Raw genomic sequence first — 27,211 nt, 5'->3', positions numbered from 1 at the left:
TTTTAAAGGTGGCTGCTTGGTGGAGCACTGACCAGAAAGCTGCGATTATTGGCAGGTAAGCACAATGGCCGTGCGTGGATTTGATGCAGCATCCCTAGCAAAACTATGATGACATGTTTCCATATCCACTGAAATATGCAGAATTTTAAGCCAATCATTACTTAAAGTGTCATAGTTAAACCAAACCAGTTGACAATCCATTTAACATATTGTCAAAATCTGATTCCAAGTTCATAGTAAGAAACCAATTGTACCCTTTTGTAATGTTCTCTGATTATCACTGCAGTGGTTATCATTATAGAATGTATCATGAAGAATAATTTTTCCCCACAAGTTATCTGTGAGCACAGCAGAAGGCCTCTCATGTCCTGATGGCAGCTGTCTCCAAAACAAACAAAACAAGCCTGCAGCAGACCGGGTCAGCTGCTGGTGAAGGAAGCTTCCAGCTTGTAGCTGTGGCAGCTCAGTGTTTGGAAGCCGGCTTCCTGTCCTCACTTCCCTGGAAGCAACCCAGAGAGGTCGACACACGCTGTGTAGCAGTCGGCGGCTAAAAGGGCAGCAAGGTCCAACTGAGACAAGTTGTGTAGTCAGACCTCCTTTCCACCTCTCCAGGGTCCACTAGGTTAGGCCTAAGGGGTGTCAACGCAACTTGTTTAGCCCAAAGGTTGATTGATCAATTACTAGAGCTGGAACACTTCCACATTTTGTTGTACAATCAATTGTCTCAGAAATAATTGCTATTAACTACATAACTGACTCTTTCAGTCAAATAAAAATATTAAAATATTAAATGTATTACTTTATTAAACAGATTAAAGTTTTCAACGAGTTCCAGGATACATCTTTTGGTCATGTCACTGTCATGTGACCCTAATAATAATAATAATAATAATAATAATAATAATAATCACAACACACAATAGCTGTTTATCATAAAACTTGTTTTCTGACTATCCACCCATGTCATTTTTGTTAAGAACGGGTATATGGTCAAGTGCGAAAAACAATTAAAATAATAATAAAAATGAATAGTCTGACCACTTATCTATAGATCACTTATATAATTACAATTTTGCACATTTTAAAGATACAGTTTTGGGGGGGGGGGACTGAGCACTGGACCTCTGCATCGAGGCATAAACCTCTCAGTATGTATGTGCGCTTGCCAACCTGGCCACTCGCACAATTTGGCATATTTAAACAAAATGAACAATTACCAGTAATACTCCTTAAGACCTTAGCTAATGTTGCAATTAATTGCGGTAAAACGCAGAAGCCACAATTTAATTTACAAAAACAATGGACAATTAAACAATGATGTAATAATTGTTACAGACCTAGTAGTCAGACATCCTTTCCACCTCTCCAGTGTCCATTGCGCTGGGGCCAAGAGGTATCAATGCAACTTGTTAATGCAAAAAGGTTGAATGATTACAAATGTTCAATATAGAAAATATGGCACTAATTGATGTGTAAAAAATCGTGAGGTAAGGCAGTTGCCTCACGATGAGACTCAACCTAGACAAACTGCAGGATTTGCACTCTTTGATCTCACAGCCCTTTATGTCAGCCCAGAATTGCCACGTGGCCTGGTCGGCAGAAGCTTTTTATTTGAACACTTTATTCATGTCTTTTCACAGCAGGCTCCATTCAGGCTTTTAATTAAAGCCACAGCTCTGCCACCACACCGCACTGATGGATCAGTGAAAGGAATAACTGGCTAAATGATCCACTACTGAAAAAGAGGAAGGCTTTTCAGCAGTTTTGCATGTGGTATTTAAACACCAGGTGGACGGAAGCTCTCTCTTCCATATAAGCATACAGGTGAATTTTAGTTTAGAGTGCAGAGCAAACAGTCCAGCGAGATTTTATACTTTAACTTTGAGGCAGTGCAAATTCAGCGATACTTAGGCATGATTAAGAGTCAAACACAGGGCTAAGTTAATGTTGTGATGAATTTCATTCATAACAGTCTTAAAAAAAGTCTTAAATTTGACTTGGTGAAACCTGCAGAAACCCTGTTATTTGAGGGAGAAAGTTCATATTCTTCAGTTAAAGCCACAATTATGACTTTTTATCACCTTTTTAGCAGCTAGAATGGTTGATTATTGCCACATGTATCATGCTGGCTTCTCCAAATGCTGCTGTGTCAAGTGTTCTATGTCTGGTTTTATTAGTCCTATGACCGTGACCAGCCTGCCAACTCACATGATGTCACAAGAGTTTTAAAAGTTTTTTTCTGTGTGGCCTCTTTTGTTCTTCAATCCACACATTCCTTTTGGGAGCATATCTCAGTAGGGAGGTTGAGTAGTTGCAAGGACGTACACCAGGCACATATTGCATCCCTGGGGGCTCCAACAGTGACCCAGTGTGGACTGTAATCTAGCTTGTGTTCTGCGTTTGGCTCTTGTGTTCTAATGGCCTAATATGTTACTCCCCTCTTTGCATTCGTCCTTCAGGAGCCTGTTTGCCAGGAGGGTGAAGGACAGTCGGCCAGGGGAGCAGAGGGATCCAGGCTGGAAGCTGTTTGGGAAAGTCCCACTGCGAGAAGGCCCCATTAAGGACCCTAAGAGAATACAGAAGGTAGAATCTTAATTTTGGGGATTACAGCATTGTTGCACGGTAAAGGTATACACAGTGTTTCCTGCATAAAGGACTTTTTGGTGCCCCCAAAGAGGTTTTAGCTACTACCAGTGCTAAAATTATAAGAATTCAGAAAAAAATAGCAAATATAATATGAGTGTGTTTTATCACCAGTTTACCCAACAGCTGTTGAACAAGCAGAACATGGACTTGAATAGAAGCCCTAATCTCAGTTTTATCTCCAGAGTTTGGCTGTACCAGACGCTCAATGATTTTAGCGGTAGTATTTAAATGTTTAAATTATTTTTTTAAGCAGTTTTGTTAATTGTGGCTTCACTTACTCAAGCATAACAAGCCTTTTTGGTTATCAAATTGTCAGGAAAAAAACATGGAAATGCATTTAGATTTTTTGTCAAAAAAGGTAACAGACTCATTGCCTCTGCTTTACAGAAACCAATCATGCATGCTGTTGTTTGTAGTAACCCCCTGTGGAAGAAACTTTAATTATTTCTGTTAGTCCCCCGACCCCTCCAGTCTTTCGCTTCTTTCATTTAGTATCTGTACATTTTATAAAGCAAATACATAAAGCTCCAGGATCTGCTTTAATTTTCACTCAACTTAAAAGATTTTCAACTTGTAAAGTTGCATCTGCGTGTCGGTTTGTGCTGCAATGGGCGAATAAGCATCTAATTACATCTTTCCAGTGACTTTGTATGCAATTGCATTGTGTCTGAAATTCACTCTGCGTTCTGTCTGAATACACAGTAAAGCTGCACTGGTCTCTTTCTCTTGTCTGTTATCTGATGCAGCTCAAGTGTGACTTATATTATAATTTCTCACCCAAGCAGTAATGTGTCCACCTAAATTTTAAAATCAGCCGCCCTCATAAGCATACTTTGTTCTGTTGTCTACATAGCAACATCTGAAGCTCTGCTCAGAGGCATTTTGTGTTCTGTCCTAGATTAGATATTAGTTGCGTGACCCAACAATAGGCTTGCTTTTTTCACAGAGCATGTGTTTGCTTTTCTGTGTATTCAGTTTGAGTTTATAGCGAACATGGCATTGCTGACTGATAGAACAGAGGAGTTTTCTCCTCTAGGCTGCTGATCCCCTCTGACTGGGGTTTAAAAGGAAACTATTAGATGGATCAAAATACTGGAAGAGAATGCAACTGTAAAGAAAATATAAGAAGCACCTTAAATTTCTTCTTTACTACCTTTTTCGATAACTCTTTTTTCTTTAAACATACACTTTGCATTATGAACACATCCCCTTGTCGTCATCACCACTCACCCAGACAAAAATCTAAAAAAGATGACAGTACCTGCAATCTTCAAGACCATTCAACAAAATAGTAAGTGAATAGACAATAAACCAAATGAACCTATTTTTTTTTCAAATGCCGCCACCCTAGCCATCTCACAAGTCCACCCCTGGACTGACGGCACCCCTTCATTCTTTCATCCCCTTAAAATAATCTGTCTGGCTATCCTTATATTAGTCTGGACCCATCTTATTATGTGCTTAACAACCCAGTTTAGGATTGACCCATCTCCAATTACAAATAATTTTGGGCTTAATGGAACTTGAGTCCATGTAATCTGACATAGGTTATCATGTATCCTGGTCCAAAATTCCCGGACCTTATCACAGGACCACAGGACATGAAGTAATTACTTTTCCTACAATTTGGAGTGTTTCCAGACCAATTCCAAACACTCTGGAGGATGTTCAATAATAGCAATGCATAATCTTGAACGGAATTAGGCGCACCCTTACATTGCGTGACGTAGTTTTAATATTCCTACAGATTCTGTCCCACTCCTCATCACCTGATAAAGTTCTCTTTTCATTAACATTGTTCCCACACTGTACGCCAGCCATCTTTTAAAAACCAGCCCTCCACGTGTATTATAATAATTGGATTTGCCTGGCCTTGTCAGCTGTGGTTTATGGTGCTGCAGGTGGCCCTGTGAGCTCAGGGTCAGGCAAAGATATACAGTTGCCGGTTCAATTAAATCACCTGCACTATGTTGAGAAACTGCATGAACAGCATTATAAACAGAAACATTAGCTCGGTAACGCAGGCTTCTATTTACATGGACAGCTTTTGGATAATGCAGTGGTTCTTTTATGATTTTACCACATTCATTAGATATCTTAAAATAGAAGGTTTAGGCTTTAATAGCTATTTAATTATTTATTATGAAGTGTTACATTTAACTTCCAACTAATTTAAAAGGTGTAACATGCAGCGCTTTCCTGTCTTCCTTTTCCATGTATAGACTAAAACAAAAGTAGTAACACTTATGACTCACTAGAAGTGTGTTTTGTATTCTGAATCTGCAGAGAGCCTGTCTTGTGCCTGTATTTTTTCTTCTTCCTTTTTTTAAGTGTGGGACGAGGGTCAGTAAAGTGCCTTTTGCTCCTGTGTGGGTGTGTTCTCCCCAGCCAATAAACCAACATATTCCATCTTTAAAGTGTAGTTGATTTAAACATTGGTCTTAGAACTCCATGGAAATGGCACTTCAGAGCTTATCACTGAACCATAGGACAACAAAAACCACAAAGTACAACATTATGACTTATGCTAACATATCAACTGATAGCTAAGACTCTGTCACGCAGTGGCTCTGTGGTCCAGGACTTCTAGAATATCAGGAACAAAGTGTAACTGAGTACAATCTCAGTGGTGTTCTTGAATCCCAAGAGCACAATGCCCTGAGCAACAACCCTCCCCAAAAGAGACCTTTAGGTTCTTTAGCTATTTTTAGAATGCTGCGTGCTAAATGGCAAACAACCACTCACAGTTCTTAGAAACGCAATGGAAAGGACAGGGCTGACTGTTTACTAAACCACAATGGGTCTTTGGAAAAATTGTACGTATTGTACCTAACTTTCCAATAAACACTTTATTAGTCAAGTCTTTAAGATTGTGGTGCTACACGTAGCTGGTAGCGATGCTAAATGCAGTGGTTCGTGTAGCTTTTTTTCACGTAGCCATTTTTTAAATAAATGTGAAGTTGTTTTCAAAGTCATTTAGCCGTTTTCAAAATTGTGTAGCTAAGAAGCTGCCTTTACAGAAGTCAGATATTTAGTCCACCATTTGTTTATTATGTTATTTACATCACGTTTCTTTTTGTGACAAAGTTGAAGTGTAATGTTGCTTTAGCTTGACAGCTACCATTGAAGAAAAGCTTGTAGCTCCGCTAGCTACTGTAGGCCTCTAACAATTATTCCATTCTTGTCTAATTGCAATTTTTGGACACAATTGCAGTTACTGTGTTTAATCGCAGTTAATTAATTACACAGGTTAGGAAAGGTGTGTGTATATATTGATGTATACCACATATTATATTCACATAACAGTGATATGACCAAAAGATGTATCCTGGAATTCATTCAAAACTTGCTTTTGTTTTGAAAAAGCAATGAAGATACATTTTTTTAATTACTGAAACAATAGATTGTACAGCAAAATTTGGAATTGGTATAGACCTTTTGAAGAATAATTGAAGAATAATTGTATGGCATACAAAACCACACAAAACCATCCAAATACAATCAAAATTGTATACTGTACTAGCTGATGGCTTTCTTTTCCAACATGCTATATAAATCTACTGTTTCTCTGTAGCAAACTCTAAGCTGAGTGTGGCTGTAACACTCCACGTGAATGTAATGCTGTGTTTGTGTTGCTCAGATACAGCAGCTAAAATTCAAAATGTCAAGGTCTTTGAGAGCACTTTGTAATAATAGTAATAGATAGCCAGCTGGGGACTGAACACTCTTATAATTTCCTACTGCCATTCACAAGGCAGTCTGGGAAGTGTCTCAGTGGCAATTAAAGAGCACATTATCTCCCTACTGGTAAAATTAACTGATGAACACAGTGGCAGATTATAGATAGATAGATAGATAGATAGATAGATAGATAATACTTTATTCATTCCACAACGAGGAAATTCACTTGCTACAGCAGCAGTTTTCCACAGTAAAAAGCAAAAAGTACTGAATAAATGGCATTATATAAAAGGTATTGTAAAGTGAGGTGGCCATAGTACAAAAATATTGCAATATGTAATGAAATAATATAGCAAAAGTAATTAACCATAGTATACAAAAATGATATTGAAGGGTAACCATAATATAAATAATATTGAAAAAGTAAGCACTCGTAATGAAAAAATATAAATACAGATAATAAAAATACACATAGAGCCATGGTGCATTGTAATTAGAGCCTGTTGTTGTGCTCACATTTACCCTGTTTAACACGTGGAAATGATCTCTTCTCTGCTCTTCGTGCTGTTCAAACCTGGTTGATAGACCTGTTAATGTGCAGTTCCTACAGTTCACATATCAGCCCTTTTAACAAGTCCCACTTTGGCTTTAAATAGCTTATGTTGACTATCTTTTTGTATTAGTTAGTAATTAGAACCCTAGGATTGACATGCTGTCTCCTACAAAATTACTGGTACACACATTTGCCCCCCCCCCCCCCCCCCCCCCCCCCCCCCCCCCTATGTGCCTCGTAGCTGAAGTCCATCTCATCTGTGGTTGTAACCCTATATTGAACCTTAGGAATCGGATAACAGGGGTACGTTTTCAAGCCTTTGTCCTGCCACTGGTGCTGCGCGCGCTCTCTCGCTCTCGGTCTTTATTTGCCATTGTTCAGTTGCTACGAGACACACTGTTCCAGCCAAATTTCCACCTGCAACATTTCCCCTCTGAGAACACTGTGAATTAAGTTTTATATACTACTTTACACCTCTTCAGTCTGGGGACCTCAGTAAATCTAAAGGCTTAAATACAATGTCTGGTCACAGTGAATTGTTGCCTGCTAAAAAAAAAAAAGAATAAGAAAGAAGTGATTTTAGAAAATGTTTTTTGCATGATAAAAATGAAAATAAGCTATCCAATCTATTTCCAAACTACTAATAAATTATTATTTTTTCCGCTTGTGGAGAACTACTTGACACATGAAACAATATTGACGAGAACTGTTGAGCTAAATCTTCCGTCCCAGAGTATACCAGGCAGACACACAGCTGACCACCTGAGGGTGGAGACGCTGGAGGCAGGCTCAGACATACACGCTGCGAGCCGTTGTGGATTTGTGTCAGTCCTGCAAACAGATTCAGGAAAGTGGCTGCATGTGTCCGACAATGCACATAATATCAACACCGGTACAAGCCTACAGCTGTCCAGACACGGAGGGCAGAAAGTGTGTTAGAGCCTCCCGGACAGGTGAACTGAGACTCCGAATCCCGCTTATCGGTCAACAGTTAATGATCGGTTAACATTTAATGTCATTGTGCTTTCTTTTGGAAGGCTGGTAGCCAAAATCCGCTACTTAACGCTAGCTATCAGTAAACAGAAGTTAGTGTTAATTTTGGACCCTGCACACACGGTACAATGTCTTTAAGTAGAAAGTAGGCCTATCAATGGAAATCAATTATCAACAAAAAAAAACTCCGCTATGGTGCCTTTACAGTATTTTCAAGGCTGCAAATGTAGTGCAAAAATCACCAGAGTGCAGATGCAGAAGACCTGGAAACGCTGGCCAATCAGAGCATCCCTCCCCTTTTCGGGAGGGATGCTTGAAGAGACAGGGGCTACAACAAAGCGTTTCAGACATAAGGTGAATACGGGTATATTTAGAAAGAACATTAAAGCATGTAAATATGTTCTTGAATGAACTTGAAAATGAGCATAATATGAGACGTTTATTTTATTGGAAAGTCATTTAAACCCATTCCAGACTTGAATAAATACAGGATTTTGCTAACCAATACTGATAGTTTTGCATAAATTGGGCTGATGCTTAATGAGTAAAAACATGTAATGCTTCTTGGGAAAGCTGTTCATCTCCTACAAGTCTGATTGCTGCGTTGGTAGGCATCATAAAATAAGCAGGAAACCGGGGGAAACATTCTCCCAGAGCACAAGATGTGTAACTTATATCACCACTTTAGCTAGACTTGTTTGGTCCTGACCGGATTAAAGGAGCAGAAGGCTGATTGGCTGAAACCTGATCCATTACTCCGGGATTGATTAGAGTGGCTGCCAGGGCACAGCAGAGCGCAGAGCTCCTTTCAGTGCAGCGATGGTGACTAATAACATACGGTCGGTGCTGATTTGCTGACACACACGCACAGCAGCAGCAACAGAACTGATGCAGAGCCGTACAGTGTAGCGTCACTGCTCAGAGAGAGAGAGAGAGAGAGAGACAGCGGGGGAGGAAAAAAGAGGGGTATCATGCTGCTGCTGCTGCATCGTTTCCAAGGCGGGGTGTGTCCCTCCATTGGCAGCTTGACTGTCCCTCTGCCCTCTTTTTTGATCTGCTCCTCCTCCTTGTCTTCTTGCTCCTGGGTGTCTTGTTGCCCGTAGTGATCCCCCAGGAGCCGCAATGACACTAGGCTAAGGTTTTGGAAATAAACCCCCACCGGAGGACTGGCCGCATGTAAGAAACAGCAGCGTTCATGGTGAGTGAGCATTTGCACTGCGAGGACAAGCGGGTGAGCTCGGTGACCCACTGTGTCTCTCTCCTTGTCTGGCAGAACCAGAGTGGATTGGTAGTCGGAGCGTGAAAGAGACGCAGCGGAGAAAGAGGATGGCTCGGGTTTCACATAATAGCCTCTTTCAGCTTGTCTAGCTCTGTGCTTTGTAGTGGGAAGCGGGCTGGCTGTCAGGATGTCTCTAGATAGATGAAAATGTTTAGTGTCCAGAATGTGTTGATAGATTGAATCTCCACCTAGGAGGGGACCCCTTTCATTGTATGTAACTCGACATGAAGCCTTCAACTTAGTACAACAAGAGCACGTGCGGCGGTGTGACAGTGCCGTCTTTTTATTTTGGCTTTATGGAGCATGTCGAGGGATATCCTCCTGCTGTTGTCACTGATGCAGTTAAAGAGACACAGAATCAGAATCTGCTTTAATGGCCAAGTAAGTGTGAACACATGTATGGAATCTGACTCCAGCTTTATGTTGCTCTCAGATTATTTGACAGCTGAATCAGTGGGAATCTGTTTATTTCCGCTTTCCAGTAAAACTGGCTCACATAAAAGAAGCACTGGATTGAATCTGAGCGTTTGGTACCAGTGCTCATGGTTCCATCTGTTTGTTTGGATATTGTACTTTTTCTTCAATTTGTCTCAGCCCAGCTAACAGATCATTGCAGCCTTACAGACTCCTCAGCTTTCTTGTGGTAACTACATTACCATTCAGTAGTCCATGTGTCTGCTGCTGTGTGCCGAGAATACTACAAATTAAATCAGTGTTTGAAATACATTTATGTATTACCTCAAAAATATTGTATTTGCTTTTGTCATTTGCAGTTTTCTGTTACTATAAATAACCAGATACAACAGTTTGACTAAAGCATTTGCACAGTCACAGTGGATTTAGTTTATTATGAAGTTCATTTCTCAAATGATATGTGTAAAGCAAAAAAGGGCATTGTAGTTGTACAAGTTGTAGTGATTGTTTATAAAATTTGACAGTGTCATAAGTCAAGGAGTAAAATCCCACGATGTGACTCCTACAATGATCCAAGTCAAGTAGTCAAAATCTGAGAGTTATTGTATTGTAACTTTTTAATGTAATTATCGGCAAAACGCAATCAATGGAAGTGATGCGTTGAATTTGAGCAATGGCTGTCATTAGTGAACCTGTAACCCATTGTTCTGTGTTTGATGGACTTTGGAACAAAACCTTTGGACTGTTTCAAGCAGTTTCCAGTTAAAATCTGTGTGTTTGTCTTGTAATGAAACCACAACAAGTGTGGCTTCCTAGCACCTATAGTTTGAAAGCATAAAGACCATTAGCAGCCAGCATGACAGCCTGTCAGTGCAGCCAGGGATGCAGAGAGTGCTTAACACCACTACCAGGAAATTGGAGGGCAACTGAAAGTACGTAGGGCTGTGCAATTAATCAAATGTTGTGCTTATGGGTTCAGTTCCTAACGTTTACAAAAACAGAGTATTCAAGAAAACTATTATTTTCGCTATGTCTTGTGTTCGGTATGAGGGGGGAAAAAAAAGTTCAAATGGGCAAAATATGTATGAACATTTCACAGTTAAAGGTGTTTCACTGCAATGTTTTTTTAAATTAAATAATTGCAGCATCTTTTTAAAAGTCAATGAGTTATCGTGTTCAATAATCATGATTGCAATATTGACTAAAAGAATCATGATTATGATTTTTTTTTCCATGATCTAGCAGCTCTAAAGCCAGCATGACAGCGCTGGTTGCCCTGGCGCCAGGTTATAGGATACAGTTGCTATTTCAGCAGCTAAAAGCTGTTTTGCAGAATATATGCATGCATTCATTCTCTCAAGTTTATCTGTCAGCTGCTGAATTAAAGTGAGAACTCCACCGATATTACAAATTAAAGTCAGTTTACAGGTCTTGGGAAGTACTAATGCATCGTGGGAAAAGGTGTAAACTATAAAGCCTCTTGTGGTTGTGGCTCCAGGAAACTGTGTGATAAACTGGTCATCTTAAGTGCTGATTCACCATTTGGACTAATTGTTAAGAGCTAGAGGAATGAGCAATAATGTGGTTAGCCCTTACTGGAGTTTGCTGTAGCACCATCATTAAATTATTATTTTATTAGTTATTATTTTAGCTAATAATTATGGGCAGTTTGTCACAGTCACGTAATACTTTTACAACACTCACTTTACTATTTGCACCATACGTTTTGTCACGTCACATTCACACGTACCTTCCCTTCCATACACACCACTCAGGACAGCTGCACAAGCATCCTGTCTTGTTTCACCTTGTTGGAAGCACCTGCATTGCTGCTGCACAGAGCCAAATTGCTCGTTCCCTCCCATCTACCTCACTCTTACTTTCCTCCTCCCTCTTTCTGCAGCCTCCATATATTCTCAGGGTCCAAAACTCCGGCTAACCCTTTTCATCGACCTGCAGTTGTTCCTTCGGGTACACACCGCAAGCAGCAGTACATGCATGTTACCTGTTCATTAAAGCACAAACCTAACCAAACATATACACATAAGGGAAATATTGTTTTGTGAATCAGTTTATTTTTTTACTTCAACTATAAATGAAAGGGTTTAGATCATCTGGTAAAACTACCTGAATGAGCCCAGTTTCACTAAAACTGACACAAATGTTGGACAAAACTACAAAAATAAGTGTTTAAATGTTGACCAAAACTGTCACCTATCAATTCTTATTCTTATATCATTACCATCCTTTCTCTCGTGAATAAACCGTGCATGCTTAGGGTCCTGTTAATAAACAACATGTTAGCTTTCTTACTAACTAACCTAACTGACCTTTAACAAATTAGCTAGAGGGCTATTGTGACTGACTGCTAGCATGTTCCCAGCTCGCTAGCTTGATAGAGGTTAGCTTATCAGCTACAGTAGTTAAACTACTGGCACCGAAAGTGGTCAGTTAGTCACAAAGCTTCTATGGGATTGAGAGAAGTATAGAGCAGTTGAAAAAGTGAGGATTTGGACATGCACATGAGAATACTGACTCAGCCTGTGTGTGGCGTGCTGCTCTCATCCCAATTCTGAGTGCCAATGAATCACCTCTGTAGTACTCATAACTTCGGACCTCACTCTTCCTCCATCATTGCCCTCATTTGTTTCAGTTTTCTGTGGTAACTGCTCTCCCTTAATTCCCAATTCTATAGAGATGTTTTTGCATTCTACTCAAAGGCTTTTTGATAGTCTAGCTTCGGTCTTCTTATGGCTTTCCTTTCATCTTATTTGGACCTGAGTAGCTTCGCTGCTGTGTGCAAATAAGAGAGTGCACTACCATTACTCTGAAATGTGGCCCCCTTTTTCTGGCGAGTTATCGCGAGAGAAGAGAAGTAAATACAATTGACTGCTACTTTGGGTTGACTCCCCCTTTTTACAGCTTGATTCTCTGCATTCTTCTTTGCTTACTTGTTTATGCTTCTTTGAAAGGTGTTGGGTGAGAAGCTCAATGTCACTCTCAGATCTCTGTTGTTAAATACAAAAAATGTCTTGCACATGCCCACCGTGAGGCCACAATTCGTTTTTAAACTTAGCTTTTTATACTGATTGAAAAACTGTTAATTAATAAGCTTAAGGTGTTGTTTTTCTTCCTTTGGACAGATTCAACCAGGCTAGCTGTTTTCCCCTTGCTTCCAGTTTTTTTACTAAGATACGCTTATTGTCTCCTAGCTTTATGGATTTTGGACTTTTAATGAACCACAAGTCTCAACCAGAAAAAAAATAAGTGATTGTTCTACATGTCAGACTATTCCTTAAAATTAAGATACCTGCTCAACATCAGAATGTTAGCACTGTCATTGTGAGCATGTTAGCGCACCGACGCTAACATTCTTCTCATAGTACCGTAGTGTCTAACTACTGCCTCACAGAGGTGCTGCTATGGCTGCAGACTTTTTTTTTTACTGCTTTTTGGAATTTCAATTAGTCTCATGAAGAACTTTTCTTTCTGGTAGACACTCAGTGAGTAAAGGTTATGGTTATTATTAGTTATTGATGGTGGCTATACATATTTGTTATGTTTCACCTCTTACTTTTACTCTCTGAATCTGACTCAATTACTTTTTACTTGTCCCACCAGGCTCTGGTACAATGGACAGGAACACAAAGACAGATTAATAACATGAGCTGCGTCACAAACAGTCAAGCATGCACATTCGCACACAATCGTATTGTAGGAATAGATTTTCCAATCTGTATTGTTGCCTTTGCTGATCAATGTTAACATCCCTCGGGCAGCACAGTGTTAAGATGATTGCTTGCCAGCCTCAGATTGCATTATTAACCACCCCATCGCACACTGCTGCGTGTGTGTGTTCGTTCTCATATTGCACTTGCTCTATTAACAGTAGCTTCCTAATTACCTAGTTAGACAATGTAGTATCTCCCAACAGTTCCCTCTGAAGGTCTTCCTTAAACTATTTGTGTTCTATCAGCTCCCTAATTCTGGATTTAAGCTCGGACTCGCTAACATACACATCACCTGGAAGTCAGCTGATAGCTGGGCTTGTGGTAAACTGCTCTTTGGCTGTAACAGACTGAGACATGGCCTTCTCTTTCTAAAGGCCTGTATCATACTCCCGGTGGTGGAGCAGAAACCGCAAACCCGTTAGACTCCAGCTGACAAATGCTCTGAGGCCAAAAGAGCATTGTCACACGGTTGTCAAGGCGATTCTCAGGGTGACTTAATGTGCACATAAAGTCCTGTGTCATTATTTTTCAACTCTTTTATTTTCTTCTACCCACCATTTAAAGCCTAGCAGTCTGTGAAGTGCCTGTGTCGTATTAGTATTGAGGTCAGCTGTGGCCATTTTTGGCACATTTCTTTGGAGCCGCGTTGAATTTAGTGCAACTAATCCACTTGTGTGTGTGAGAGTTTAAATGTTGCAGAACTTAAATGAAAAGCAAAAGAACTTGGTTTCCTTGTAACGTTGTTGTAATTTAAAACCAGTTTCTGTGTCTGAATGTGCATTTGTGTTGCCAGGAATATGAAACAAAGAGTGGCAGAGCTGGACCTGGCAACCCGACGTCTCCCAGGCACAGTGTGAGGAAGAACCTGGACTTTGAGCCCCTCTCCACCACCGCACTTATACTGGAGGACAGGCCTGCGTATGTAAACACACACACACACTGTCTTTGGGATGTTAGACTATCCCACATTTTTCGTTCTTTCTCACTGCCAGTGGGGTTTACTTATCAGACAATAAAGCAAGTCAGTTGTCATCCTATCTTCATCTTCCCCTCATTCCTTCTTTATCAGTACTCCTTCCTCTTGTCATTAGACTCCATTCAGTATTGTTCCAGCTCTCCCTGTGTTCCTGTTTGTATCACAAGCGGTGAAAGAGAAGTGCTGCTGAAAGTTTAATGGCATGCCTCAGACTGGCTCCATTACCCTGTATTTGTTGTTGTTTTTTTAGCAATTTTTCCATTATAATAACATGCAAACAGACTGACAGACATATGCTGGACAAGATTAACACTTCTGTTTTGAGAACATGCTGAATGAAAACAATAGTATAATTTAGCCTGATTTTCTGTGTTAAACACAAGGAAGTTAATTCACCATGAGTGGCAAAACTGAGCCTGCATGCAACCTCCCTCATCTTTTCCTTCTTTACTGTCACCCCCTACTGGTAAAGAAATAAATAAAAGAAACTAGAAATGTCCACATAGTTGATATTTAAAAGTAAGTGTTATTGGCATAGTCAAACTGCACCATGTATCTGTACTTGTAGAATAGAAGAAGAGTAGTTAATTTTAGTGTAATTAGCTTTGTAAAGAACAAACACTGGAATCATGTGTCATGTACGAATGACACATGAGACTTTAAAATCCCATGAACCTCTACTGACCCAATAAAACATTTCATTATAAGAAGAGTAAAGGTAGATCATATTGGCAGTAAATAAACAAGTACTAAAATGCCTTTCTGTCTCCTAAATTTAGAGACTGAGCATGTTATAAAATGACAAAGGCAAAGCTTTTCCTGCAGCTTTCAACCACATCCAGGAAAAGTTAGCGAACGCCTTTGAGCTAAACATTTTGTTTTACAAACTAGTCTTTCCATTTGACAAAGTTCTTTTTTGTTTTTTTTTAAGTAGCTGTTCTGGAGCTTTCACTCATGTGACATGATCTTTATCACCACACATAGCCCAGTTTTCTTAGAATGTGTATTATGTTCTGAGCACATTAGGGATGCAATATGAATAAAAGCTCCAGAAAAGGTACCAAGTGGACCTCGAGGACTGTCATAACACACAAGTTTGCTCAACATGAATAATGCATATAAAGCTCTTAGAACACATAGTTTCTAATCCATATCCTTTCGATGATGGATGTGTGTTCCAGCAATCTGCCCGCCAAGCCAGCCGAGGAGGCCCAGAAACACAGACAGCAGTATGAAGAGATGGTGGCCCAGGCCAAGAAGAGAGGTGAGGTCAATCGACAAAGTAATCTTGGTTCCTTACTGTCTTGTTCCAGAGCCTCTAAACTTGGCACACTAGTATAGGACTGAACCGACTGAATCTAAAGTCCCTTTCACACATGCACTGCAAACCTAAAATGATTTAAACATTACCCGGCAGAGCTGTATGCTGTATGTGAACATCAAGCCCTTTACCCTGCCAGCATCCTGGTCAAAAGTTGCGTGCGCCCATAGTGTGAAAATTCACAGCAAGCGAGTGGGCGTGTTTATTTTCTGACAGTTCATGCGCAAACATCCAAGGGTGAAGAAGACTGGTCGCTTGGTACGAAAACGCAAACAAAAATGTCTAACTGAAGAGTAACACTTTCTGTTGGTAAGGCTGAAGCCAAAATCTTCGGACAATGTCAAGAGACAGACAAGATACTCGGTTTTTGATGATCAAATTACAAAGTGTGAACCACGTCAGGTTATGCCACTTGGCTCCACCCAGAGCAAGCCCTCGGCACAACCAGCCAAAGTATTTCCAGTAGGTGAGAACGCATCTGACACAGACCATCTCCGCTACATGTGTCAAAGAGAAACGGCAGACTATGTCGGGACCTGATTCTGCTGGCATTGTCTGGAGTTTAAATTTGAAAATGACTAGCTACAGTCTTCAGCCTGCTTTCCATTGCCTCTTTTCACGTTCCCTCTATTTTGCACGTGACCAGCCCTCTCCACACTTCTGTCTTTAGAGTTGAAGGAGGCTCAGAAGAGAAAGAAGCAGCTGGAGGATCGGTGTAAGCTTGAGGAAAGCATTGGCACAGCCGCCCAGATCTGGAACCAAGAGATCTTACCTAACTGGAGTACAACGTGAGTACAAATGACTGAGTTTACAATGAAAGAAGTACTAACTTTCCAAGGATTTTTCTCTGGAAACTCTGTAATTGTAACTTGATTTTCAAAAGATGAGTGGATCAGAGAAGTCTGTAATTTTTTTGGCAAAAAAGATTCCTAACTGTTTTGTTTTTTTACACTGGACCTGTTTTTTTCCACTAAAATATCTAACTTAAATCATCACACTTGTCAATTACCTCTTGCAAGCGCAGTTTAATATATGAAATGAATGTTCAAGTGAATTGCCCTGAGCATAAGAGTAAGTCATATCTCAGTCATCCATTAATTCATCTGTAAAATGATCACCAAGATAGTAGGAGCTTATGGCCGGCGATGTCACAATCGACAGCACATTGGGAGCATTTACTGGACGCCTGCTGTAGACGAGCACTGCACAGAAAAGACATCATGTGCAAAGACATCATGTGCAAAAATAATGATTCATTATGGGATTAACAAAACACAACCGGTTTTATGAGCTCAGCTGGCAGCTCTGTCATGCAGCATTGCAATTATACAAGTATCACCACTCCTTCAGTACATGTGTAATACCTTGATCTAAGATTAGTGTTTATTTCCCTTATGTGAAATGTTGGGAGGTCTTTGTAAAGAGTGTAGGTTAATATGATGTTTCTTTATTATGGAGTGAACGTAAATGAGGAATAAAAGCATAACATTTCCGAGCACCTAAACCAGAGACATTTGGAAACCCTACTCTTCCCGTTTTGTTTTGAAAACTCTGGAGTTGCTTTGTAGTCTGGACAGACACAAACAGAGACCTTTGGAAACGCCGCCACACGTCGATCATTCTTACCGGTTAGGTGTCTTACATACCTTTCAGTAACCGTTCCAGCTCGTCGCCGGTCCACGCCAATAAATCCCTGCTCTTACTTTTCGCCACTGTTGTTCTTTCTCCAAAGTATTTTTTAACTTGTATTTACTCGATTTTTAACCTGAGAATAACATCAGACTCACATGCCCAGTGTATACAAACGGTCCTGTGATACAGTATGCATTGTCAGAGGCGTTATTATAGACATAGATTAGTTTTGCTACTGGAGCTAAAACGCCTTTGTGGCCTGAGATCATTTTTGTTTCAAAATGCAGTTAAAAAATGAAAACGTAGTAGTGTGTATGTAGCCTTTACGTAGAATCAGTGACGAGAGTAGTGGAAGAAATGTCTGCCACCTTGTGACTCTGCTCAGTAAATGATGGTTTCCTCTATGGAACACAATTATTAAGCAGCCTCTGGTGTCCTTTCAACATGTAACTTACATTTCACCTTCCACCAGGTGTACATCTCGACGAGTGAGAGACCTCTGGTGGCAGGGCATCCCCCCCAGTGTGAGAGGCAAAGTGTGGAGCCTGGCTGTGGGCAACGAGCTTAACATCACACACGGTACACTCAGAGTGTGTTATTGATGGCTCATTATTGCCATAACTGTTGTTAACCTGTCATGTTGTGTCATCATGTCCTGACTTTTCTGTGATCATCACTTAAAAATGCACCAGTATGTATGTGCGCGCACACACACACACACACACACACACACACATCACACACACACACACACACACAGACGGCAATAGCACTTTGTATCAGTGTTAATTGAATAAGTGGCAGTGAGATAGATAGAATAGGAAGGAAGAATGTGTCCATTAAGAAGGAGCATGGTCCAATAATTCTCCCAGTACAAGAGGGAGCAAGCAGCATTTCAATGAGTTTTTAAGTCTGGATGGAGATTACATGTGTACACACACACGCACACACACACACTGCAAATTCATTCTCTCCATGCTGCTTGGTGCTACAGGCTTCTCGGAGATAAGCGCTTCCTGACTGCTGAGCTCGTCCACTGTACTTTGTCCTACTCAGCCTTTTTAAATGGAGCGCAGTCCTGTGCCATATCATTCCACACACACACACACACACACACACACACACACAAAGCTCTGTCACCTTCAAAGATGTCCGTCTTTTTATAAGTAGCAGCTCAGTGAAGGTATCCCATTACTGCTGCTAATGCTTATACTAGCATCTCTACTGTTGCTAAGTCTGCTGCTTCTAAGGGTACTGTGGTTATTACTGCTAGTACTTCAATTACTGCTACAGTGCTGCCGGCCTACTATTGCCTCTACTACTTCTAATGCAACTGAATGGCTAAACTCTTGGATTTGACTGCTCGCTGGTGAGGACTATTACTACCTTTTGGGACAGAACTGTAACAAGTTAGGGGTGAATTCTAAACACATTATTTTAAATTCAGTGTGACTTGTGTAACTACTTCCTTTGGATGTCAACTCTATTGTCTCTGAATTAAATCGTTAAATTACACTGCTGTTCTCATCTTGCTCATTGCCAGTCTGTTAAACATGGCCTGTGGTTGCCATTTTCTACCGGCATTAAAGAAATCTGCCGCTGCTATGTCCTGTCAGGTCAGGGCCACCGGTGCAGAGCCACCATGTCATGTCTCAGAAAGCTCATCATATCGATCCACCATCTTGTCACTAGAGGGCAGCCACACATCAAAGCCCAGGCTGGGAGATTCAGTGAACCGCAACACTGTCTTCTGAAAATGGAGGGAGATTTCCTTACTGTAATCACCTTCAGTGTTACCGCTGGAGAGGAACATGAAGAGCCGAATCCTTTTTATCATCACCTGAAGTGGTTTCGGTCCAGTCATCATGTTCTCCACTCAGTGTTCTCTTATATTGATTGTGCTGTGCTGCCGTTATGTGTCCCTGCAGAGCTGTATAGCATCTGTCTGGCCCGGGCCAAAGAGAAGTGGAGGACCACGCCAGCACCTTCCTTAGAGACTGAAGCGGAAGGTACGTACAGAATAGTAAATCTTCAGGCCTTGTTTCTATATTGTTGGCTATATTGACTCACAAAACAATGTGACTGCAGTTATCTTGGCTGAACAAGTTACTGATTTCCTTTTGGGTTCCTAAATTGGCTTAATTTGTCTAAAAATAAAGTCGTAAAAGGATAGTGACACTGACTGTGATCACGAAAGGTAGCAGTAACATTGACTAATTAGTGTGAAGGTAGTCTCAAGTGGGTTAGGGATTAGGGTTTCATACAGAGAAAGACAGAGAAAGACAGACTCAAAGGGTAGCACTCTAAAGAAAAAGTGTGAATGTGTAGTGTCGAAAATAGACACGAAAGGCAGCACTAAATTGGCTTAATTAGTGTGAAGAAGAGCCCAAGGAGACAAAAGCCTCCTAAGAGTAACCTCTCTAAAAATAGTCGTGAAGGGTAGTGACACTGACGGTGATCACAAAAGGTAGCACTAACATTGACTAATTAGTGGGAAGGTAGTCTCAAGTTTACAATTGTGTTTTATCTTTTTTATGAATTGTTTTTGGTTTGTTTTTTTTCTGTTCAGATTTTGTGTAAAGCACTTTGAATTGCCCTGTTGTTAAAATGTGCTATACAAATAGAGCTGCCTTGCCTTGCCTTGCCTTAATGTTTTGCAATGTCTTCCAGATGCTGGTTCATCAAACCGGGAGTCAAGCCTCGATCTGATCAAGCTGGACATTTCAAGAACTTTCCCCCAACTGTGTATCTTCCAGCAGGTCAGCGAGAGAAGCTCAGCCAGACTTATGTGTGAATTGTACAAAACATGTTTTGTGTTTCATTATTTGAGAAAATGTCTCATTCAATTCATTCACCATTTTCTTCATGATTTCCTTGTCAATCATCAGGGCGGGCCATATCATGATGTGCTGCACAGCATTCTGGGAGCATACACTTGTTACCGGCCAGATGTTGGCTACGTAAGTCCTGCACACAAAACAACACAACATAACATCCTGCTGTGATACATAAGCACATTTGGTACTTTATCTTTTTATATGCACTTTGTCTACTGCAACTTCTAACAGTTGCTTAGCTTAACAATTGTATAAAGATTTTATAGGGTATTGTTTTGCGGGTCTACATGCATGTGTGACGCCTATGGCTCTTTTATACGTGATATACGTTTGGGGGGGGGGGCTGTCATTCTGTGAGTATATTCCACTGTTAATGTACATTTATTGCATTCAAAAAAGACTCAAAGGTAACATTTTAATTGTTCAATAGCGCTTGGAACATCACTCATAGCAGCAGCTTTCCACTGATGTCACAAAGATGGTTACTTTGACTTGTGTTTATACTTGTTGGTAGTTTCTTGATTTAAAATAGAAGACAAATTGTTGTGTTTCAGATGGGCCCGTGTGTAGACCAGCTTTACTATATATGGCTGTGAAACATTGTGATTGTAACAGTCTTAAACTTTGATCAACAAGCTGATTTTTGTATATGGAGTGTTTTAGTGTAGGGATGTTGCTTCATTGGCAGAGTTAGGTTTCATTAAATCCAATGTGGTCATGGTGTGATGTCATTTTAGCACTCATTTTTTATGATTACTGTTGTAATACCCATAATGGGGAATTATTTGGTCACAATAATGCAGCATATAAATGTGATACCTGCACAGACTGTAATAAATAAAACAGCTGTGATACAGGCCTAACTAGAATCCAAGGCACTAAAGATGCCCATATCTATATGCAGCTGGAGAATAGAGTAAATGTATGTGTGTCAAAGGGTTGACCCCCAGCACCCAGGCTCTGATCTAATCTAGAAGCAGAATAACACACAAGGGGCCTTTTTTATCTCTATCAGTATTTATGCTTAAATTAGATAATGTCTAGTATTCATCTTTAAGTGCTGTTAATAGTAACAACGCACATGCCCATGACTGAACTAGAGGAAGGTTAAACATTCGGTCAGTGACAGAAGTATAGTGATGGTTGTGGTCAGTTTCTCTTCCATGTTAGCCAGTGGCATGAAATGCATGTTCAATGTTTTTTGATGCCGTGTTCTGTCTTTTTAACCCGAGTTTGCACTACAGTCTAATTCTTTAAAGCCACATGGTGCTCACAGAGCAGAGGCTGCGGTTTGCTCCGCTCGCTGCTCCTCACTGCAGTCCCACGCTGTCTGTACATAGGTAGAAATGACTGTGACTTCCTGCACTGACCCCAACCCATCTCACACACACACACACACACACACACACACACACAGGTTTTTTGTTCTTTTGTCTGCGTCAGCACTTCATCACTCTTTCCATCTTAAATATCTAGACTGAAGCTCAACCATTTATGATTGTAAATTACAATATCGGATTAAATCAGAGTGCCTTGAATTTATCAACCGTGAAGCGTGCAGGGAAGAATTCAGCTTTAGCAGGTGTGAACTTGCCGCCTGTGTCTCTTCTCTGCCCTCGCTTTCAAAAATTGTCAGGGTTTACGCTTCATAATAACACTTTTTTTTCTGTTTTCTGTTTAGGTGCAGGGAATGTCGTTCATCGCAGCAGTGTTGATCCTGAACCTGGACACAGCTGATGCCTTCATAGCTTTTGCCAACCTGCTCAACAAGCCCTGTCAGATGGCCTTCTTTAGAGTTGACCACAGCCTTGTCAGTACACAGACACACACAGACAGACATACACACACACACACACACACACACACACACAGAAACACTTAATAGAGTGCCTGTAAGTACACGTTACACGTGTGGCTTTAGAATCGTTACAACTCGGTTAGATACCAGATCAGATTGTTTAGGTTTACTGTTTATATTTTACTTTTTGTGAGTGTGAAAGTTCATTGTTGAAATTTTAGAAGGAATATGTCTCAGCAGGGAGTTAGTTGTACACCCCCTCTTAAATTCAGGTATTTAACTAAGATTGTCTTTTGAATTAGGGCTGCAAGTAACGAATATTTTCATTATCCAATCCGTCAATTATTTTCTTGATATATTCCTCAAAATAATTAATCTATTATCAAGAAGAAGAAGACTTTTTCATTTAGGGCACCTTACACAGGAACATGTACAACAATAGCTCATTGAATTGTAGGTGTGAGTGTTGCTGTAATGAAAACCTTCCACACACACATTTCTGACACGTCGACACCACAGACATCACAGATGACTCGCTGCCTTGCTTCTTGAACACAATCCTGTGGTTCTTCTGTGTGTGCAACCCTCTAAGAACACCTTCTCCTCTCTCCGCAGATGTTAACTTACTTTGCTGCATTTGAAGTATTCTTTGAAGAAAACCTACCAAAGCTCTTTGCACATTTCCAGAAAAACAACCTGACCCCCGATATTTATTTAATCGACTGGTGAGTTTCTGTATTTTGCTGTGATAGCATGTGCCGTTGGACTTCTATCCGCCTGGATTCCTCCGGTACATGAACCTCACACGGGCACACGGGATAAAGAAGCTACAGACTAAAACATAATGCCATGCTTGAGAAGCAGTGGTGGAATGTATCTAAGTACATTTACTCAAGAACTGTCTTTAAGCACAAATGTTGAAGAGCTTACTTTATTAACTCTTTTCTCTTCCTGCTACTTTCTACTTCTACTCTGCTGCATTTCATCGAGAAATATTGTACTTTTATCTCCACTACATTCTACAGCTTTAGTCACTTTACACTTTAAGACTTTTGTACACAAAACACATGTAGTTTATAAAATCTGATGTTTCAGTATAAATTAAACTAGCCAACAATATAATGGCCTAAAAGTGCAGTTTAAATGATTAGACCATTAAACACACAACTGTTTGGATCCTTTACACTTTCTAAAATATGAGGGTTTTTCAGCATTGATTACTTTACTTTTAATACTTTCCGTACATTTTCCTGATGATACTTGCATACTTTTACTTAAGTAACATTTTCAATGCAGGCCTTTTTTTACAGTGTGATATTGGTACTTTTACTCAAGTAAAGGATCTGAATACTTCTTCCACCACTGTTGAGAAGAGGTGGAACTTGAAAAAGCTTTTGAAATACTTATTAATATGTAGAGATGCAGTTGCAAATGTATTCAGATACGTATGTACTTGTTTTTTCATCTGTTTGTATTGAGTGACCATATCATCTGTTTGTGCCCTTGTCCCGTGTCCAGGATCTTCACCCTGTACAGTAAGTCTCTGCCGTTGGACCTGGCGTGCCGGGTGTGGGACGTGTTCTGCAGAGACAACGAGGAGTTTCTGTTCCGCACGGGCCTAGGCCTGCTGCGCCTCTACCAGGATGTCCTGACCACCATGGACTTCATCCACATGGCTCAGTTCCTCACCCGCCTGCCCGACCTCATCCCCGCCGAGCAGCTCTTCCAGCACATCGCCGCGATCCACATGACCAGCCGCAACAGGAAGTGGGCGCAGGTATGGTGTTACCGCTTCCACAGGGCCGCGACAACGTGTTCTGTCCTGATTTGATTCTTTCACGATACATGTGTGCCGATTGGATTTGTGTTGCGATTTTCATTAATTGCTATTCTAGAATAATAGAGATTCGACAGCTGAGTGGTTTTTTTTCTGAGTTGAATAAAACACTTGTAGAGACGATATATCACAAGACATTACTAAACACTAGTTGTTTAAAAAAATCAGTCAGACTTTTTTTTTTTCATTTGTAGAGAAGAACATAACATGGATTTTCTGCTTTCACTCTGTTTGGCTGGGAACAGATAAGCTGTAGTTGCCGTTGGCAGTACCGTATAGATATATTTATATTTAGGGGGATCATTTGTTTAAAATAATATTTGTGTACTGTATAGCTACCCAGGAAAAGAATCCATTTTAAAAATCACGATGCATACATACGTGAATCTTTTTTTTTTTTTTTTCACCCCTACTGGTTCTTCCTTTTTTTAATCTTTTTAACCGTACCTCCCTCCGTCTGCTCAGGTCCTGCAGGCGTTACAGAAAGATCCGGAGCGAGGCAGCCCGGTGCTGAAGCACTGAGCTGAGATCAGAGGGAAACTGTATCATATTACCAGACTGGGGCAGTGACCCCTCCAGCCTCGGGGGCAGACCCATGGACCTGAGAAAGACGTTTCACTTTGACGGGACATATCAGGTCTTAGCTGCTGTGATAAACCTCTTCCCCAGAGCTGTGTCAGTGATTTAACTGGAACCAGCCCCCTGGACGGATGGATGGACGGACGGGGGGGATGTAAAGGAGTACGAGGCCTTATTTAACTCCCACCAGCTGTCCTCTACTCAGAGGCCCAGCACTGGATTAGAAAGTGTAGTTGGCAGAGGCGGAAGAATGTATCATACACTCCAACACACGGACCCACGGAAACCACAGAGATACCAATTTCTACCCAAATCCTCAACTAAGATTTGAAATTCTCTGCTGTCAACCTTCTTTCTAGCTACAGTTCTGCTTGTCTCTTTCTTTAAATGTGGCTATTTCTATGTCAAAAACAACACGTGTGAATCTCCAATCTATTAACAGTTGGGTCAGGGAGAGAAATAGTCAAGTCTTTAAAAGGCATCTCCGGAGTCAGAATCTGCTGATGTTTTGAAATATATTAGGCAAAATCTAAGCTTTGTTTCTGCACCTCTTTTTCCCCTCAAAACTTTAGTCATTCCTTCATTGTCCTCTGAGTTTGATTCTTTGTCCTCAGTGTGCTTTTTCATTTGTGTGTTTACCAGTTGGTACAGATTTGTCTCCTGAATCATTCATGAAGCCAATTCTCAGTCTTGAACATGCTTTTGAGTTAAACCTGACCATGACGTTCACGCTGAAGACATATTGGGTGTCTCTGAGAGCACCACATTGTTACATTTGTTCGGACCATCTGGATAGAGGTCATCCGCTGCCTGTAAAAAGAGTTTTACAGTATATTTATGTCGATGAAACTGGAGTAAATAATAAGCTGAACTGCTGTTAGACGCGCATGCACCAGACCGCGTCAGACATGGACTTCCTATGTCCTGAATGTCGGAGGTACATTTCAGCTGGTTAGTGTTCCACTTCTTGATGCGAATGTGTCGTCTTAAAAATAGTAGTATTTATTTAATATTTATCAAAAGGACACAAATGGGACTTGTTCGAGTCAAATGAAGGGTTGTTGCTGAGCCTCTCCCCACCCAAACTTGCTGTATACATACTCGATTTGAACACACATGCTAATGAAAACAGTAAGCAATAGTTTCAGCCTAAATAGCTCATGTTACTGTATTGTGTCAACAGTTTGCTTCATTTAATATTGTATGTGACGTTGTACTTTTATGCAGGGGGCAAATGTTCCACCAAAACAAGTTCCTTCCCGAGACTATTTAGCAGAGCCACCGTTTCTGCGTCCGGAGCTTAGCGCCGCCCAACACGAATGTGATTGGTTTAAAGAAATGCATTTTTTTCTCCTAGCCTGGAATGTAACTCGGGTGTAGCCGGACCTTCCTCCACAGCGCTGTGGCGATAGGTCTGGCAATGCGCTACTTGCTCACATACTTGCAGCCCTACACAGAGCTATCCATATTTGCATACAAGGGTGTTGTAAGAAGCAAGTAGAGTGAAGAGTGGGCACCCTATTCAAAGGCCTTGACACAGCAACGTGACAATCAGCTGTCGAGACCTGCAGGGGTTCTGTCATGTATCTGTGGCCAGCCTGTAGTTTGTGTGGCGTGTGCGTCTTTGAACTGCATCTGTCGGAGAGGTTGTGCAGCCTTTATCACAAGCAAGAGAGACTGATTGATTCACAGATTTACCGTGGTAGGAAAAGAGATGGCTCATGTGTTTTTCATTCCAAAGTGTTTGGATCGCGGAGTCTGATTTCCACGACTTGATGGGGATGTCAGTGGTCACCTGTCCCTCGGCTGCAACTCATCAGTTTCAACTTTGTGGCCGCTGTTCTGTGTCAGTGACACTGCTGCTACCGCTGTGGGTAATATGTGGCTTCATCCCGGGCAGTGGACGGGGCTAGCGTTTACCATGTGTTGGTTGGTTGTTGTTTTTTGCCCAGCCATGTTTTGATGAGTAGGCTAGACAGTGTTAATTTAGTACACAGCATTCCTCGATAATCCAGTAAAACATGTGAAGTACCATCTTCACTTCTCATGGTCTCATAAAGGAATGGTAAATATCTTCTTTTTTTTGTGCGTGGCCCGTTTTGCATAAACCGACTTGTTAATCAAATTAAATAAAAGTTAGTTGTTAGTTGTAGAAAAGTGCAGAAATCTCATCGGCTGTTAATGTCTGTGATAAGTTATTCGATGTGTGTTGTGCTGCTGGCTTCGTTTGGTGGACTTTACTTCCTTTTGTGCCCTGTTCTGTTATATTGGTGATGTGAATTTGCCTCTTGTACCCTCTGAAGCTAGACTACTGTCTTGTAAGCCGGGACCAAGTACAGCGCGTTAAAAACAGGATGCGCCTGTCATCCATAAGTTGTCATCATCTCGGCCAGCTTTTGCTGCCTGCTAAAAGACGCACTTTGCGTGTGTTTCAGTGTGTGCATCAGCTCAGCACCATGCAGCACACTTTCAAATCACTCTGCACCCCCCCTTCCCCCAACTCCCCCAGTGTGGTGACACACCGCAGAACTCTGCAATAAAGCTTTTTGCACATTCATGTAAAGCCTTTGAGTTGTGCCTCACATCATCACTTTATGTCACCATCCGAGGGGGGGGGGGTGTGTGTGTGTGTGTGTGTGTGTGTGTGTGTGTGTGTGTGTGTGTGTGTGTGTGTGTGTGTGTGTGTGTGCCCTCTGTTAGTTGTTACATTAAAGGCTGGTCTGTGTTTGAATTGGCCCTCCCAGCTCCCCAACACTATCTGCTCCCCTTCACAAAATGTGTGTGACATCACTGTATGATCCCACCAGAAACACAATTCATACGAAATATGAATAAAAAGTGTAATATGCTGGAATTTCTTGAGTTTTGTTTCTTTTTGCATTGTCTTATTTTCCTTCTTTGAGAGACCTGTTGTACTGTAGAGGACTGATGGAC

General features: G+C 40.9%; 1 protein-coding gene across 3 annotated transcripts in view; it reads left to right on the top strand.

Annotated features, from left to right (window-relative positions):
* Positions 1-25,096, top strand: part of tbc1d14 (TBC1 domain family, member 14) — a 36,521-nt gene extending 11,425 nt beyond the window's left edge. For 2 of the 3 annotated variants that reach the window (XM_034856731.1, XM_034856732.1), the window contains 12 exons: positions 2,460-2,583; positions 14,091-14,215; positions 15,455-15,537; positions 16,265-16,382; positions 17,699-17,805; positions 19,155-19,235; positions 19,897-19,985; positions 20,115-20,186; positions 21,745-21,873; positions 22,477-22,586; positions 23,380-23,638; positions 24,164-25,096. In XM_034856731.1, the coding sequence (XP_034712622.1) occupies positions 2,460-2,583; positions 14,091-14,215; positions 15,455-15,537; positions 16,265-16,382; positions 17,699-17,805; positions 19,155-19,235; positions 19,897-19,985; positions 20,115-20,186; positions 21,745-21,873; positions 22,477-22,586; positions 23,380-23,638; positions 24,164-24,220 (1,354 nt within the window). In that variant the 3' untranslated portion in view covers positions 24,221-25,096. Of the gene's footprint in view, positions 1-2,459; positions 2,584-8,687; positions 9,072-14,090; positions 14,216-15,454; positions 15,538-16,264; positions 16,383-17,698; positions 17,806-19,154; positions 19,236-19,896; positions 19,986-20,114; positions 20,187-21,744; positions 21,874-22,476; positions 22,587-23,379; positions 23,639-24,163 lie in introns of those variants that run through there. The other variant, XM_034856733.1, reaches the window with a different exon arrangement.
* The last annotated feature ends 2,115 nt before the right edge of the window (positions 25,097-27,211 follow it).

This window comes from Etheostoma cragini, chromosome 19, assembly GCF_013103735.1.
Source record: "Etheostoma cragini isolate CJK2018 chromosome 19, CSU_Ecrag_1.0, whole genome shotgun sequence".
NCBI lineage: Eukaryota > Metazoa > Chordata > Actinopteri > Perciformes > Percidae > Etheostoma > Etheostoma cragini.
The sequence above is the reverse complement of the archived record's forward strand: the minus strand, read 5'-3'. Positions and strand labels throughout refer to the sequence as shown.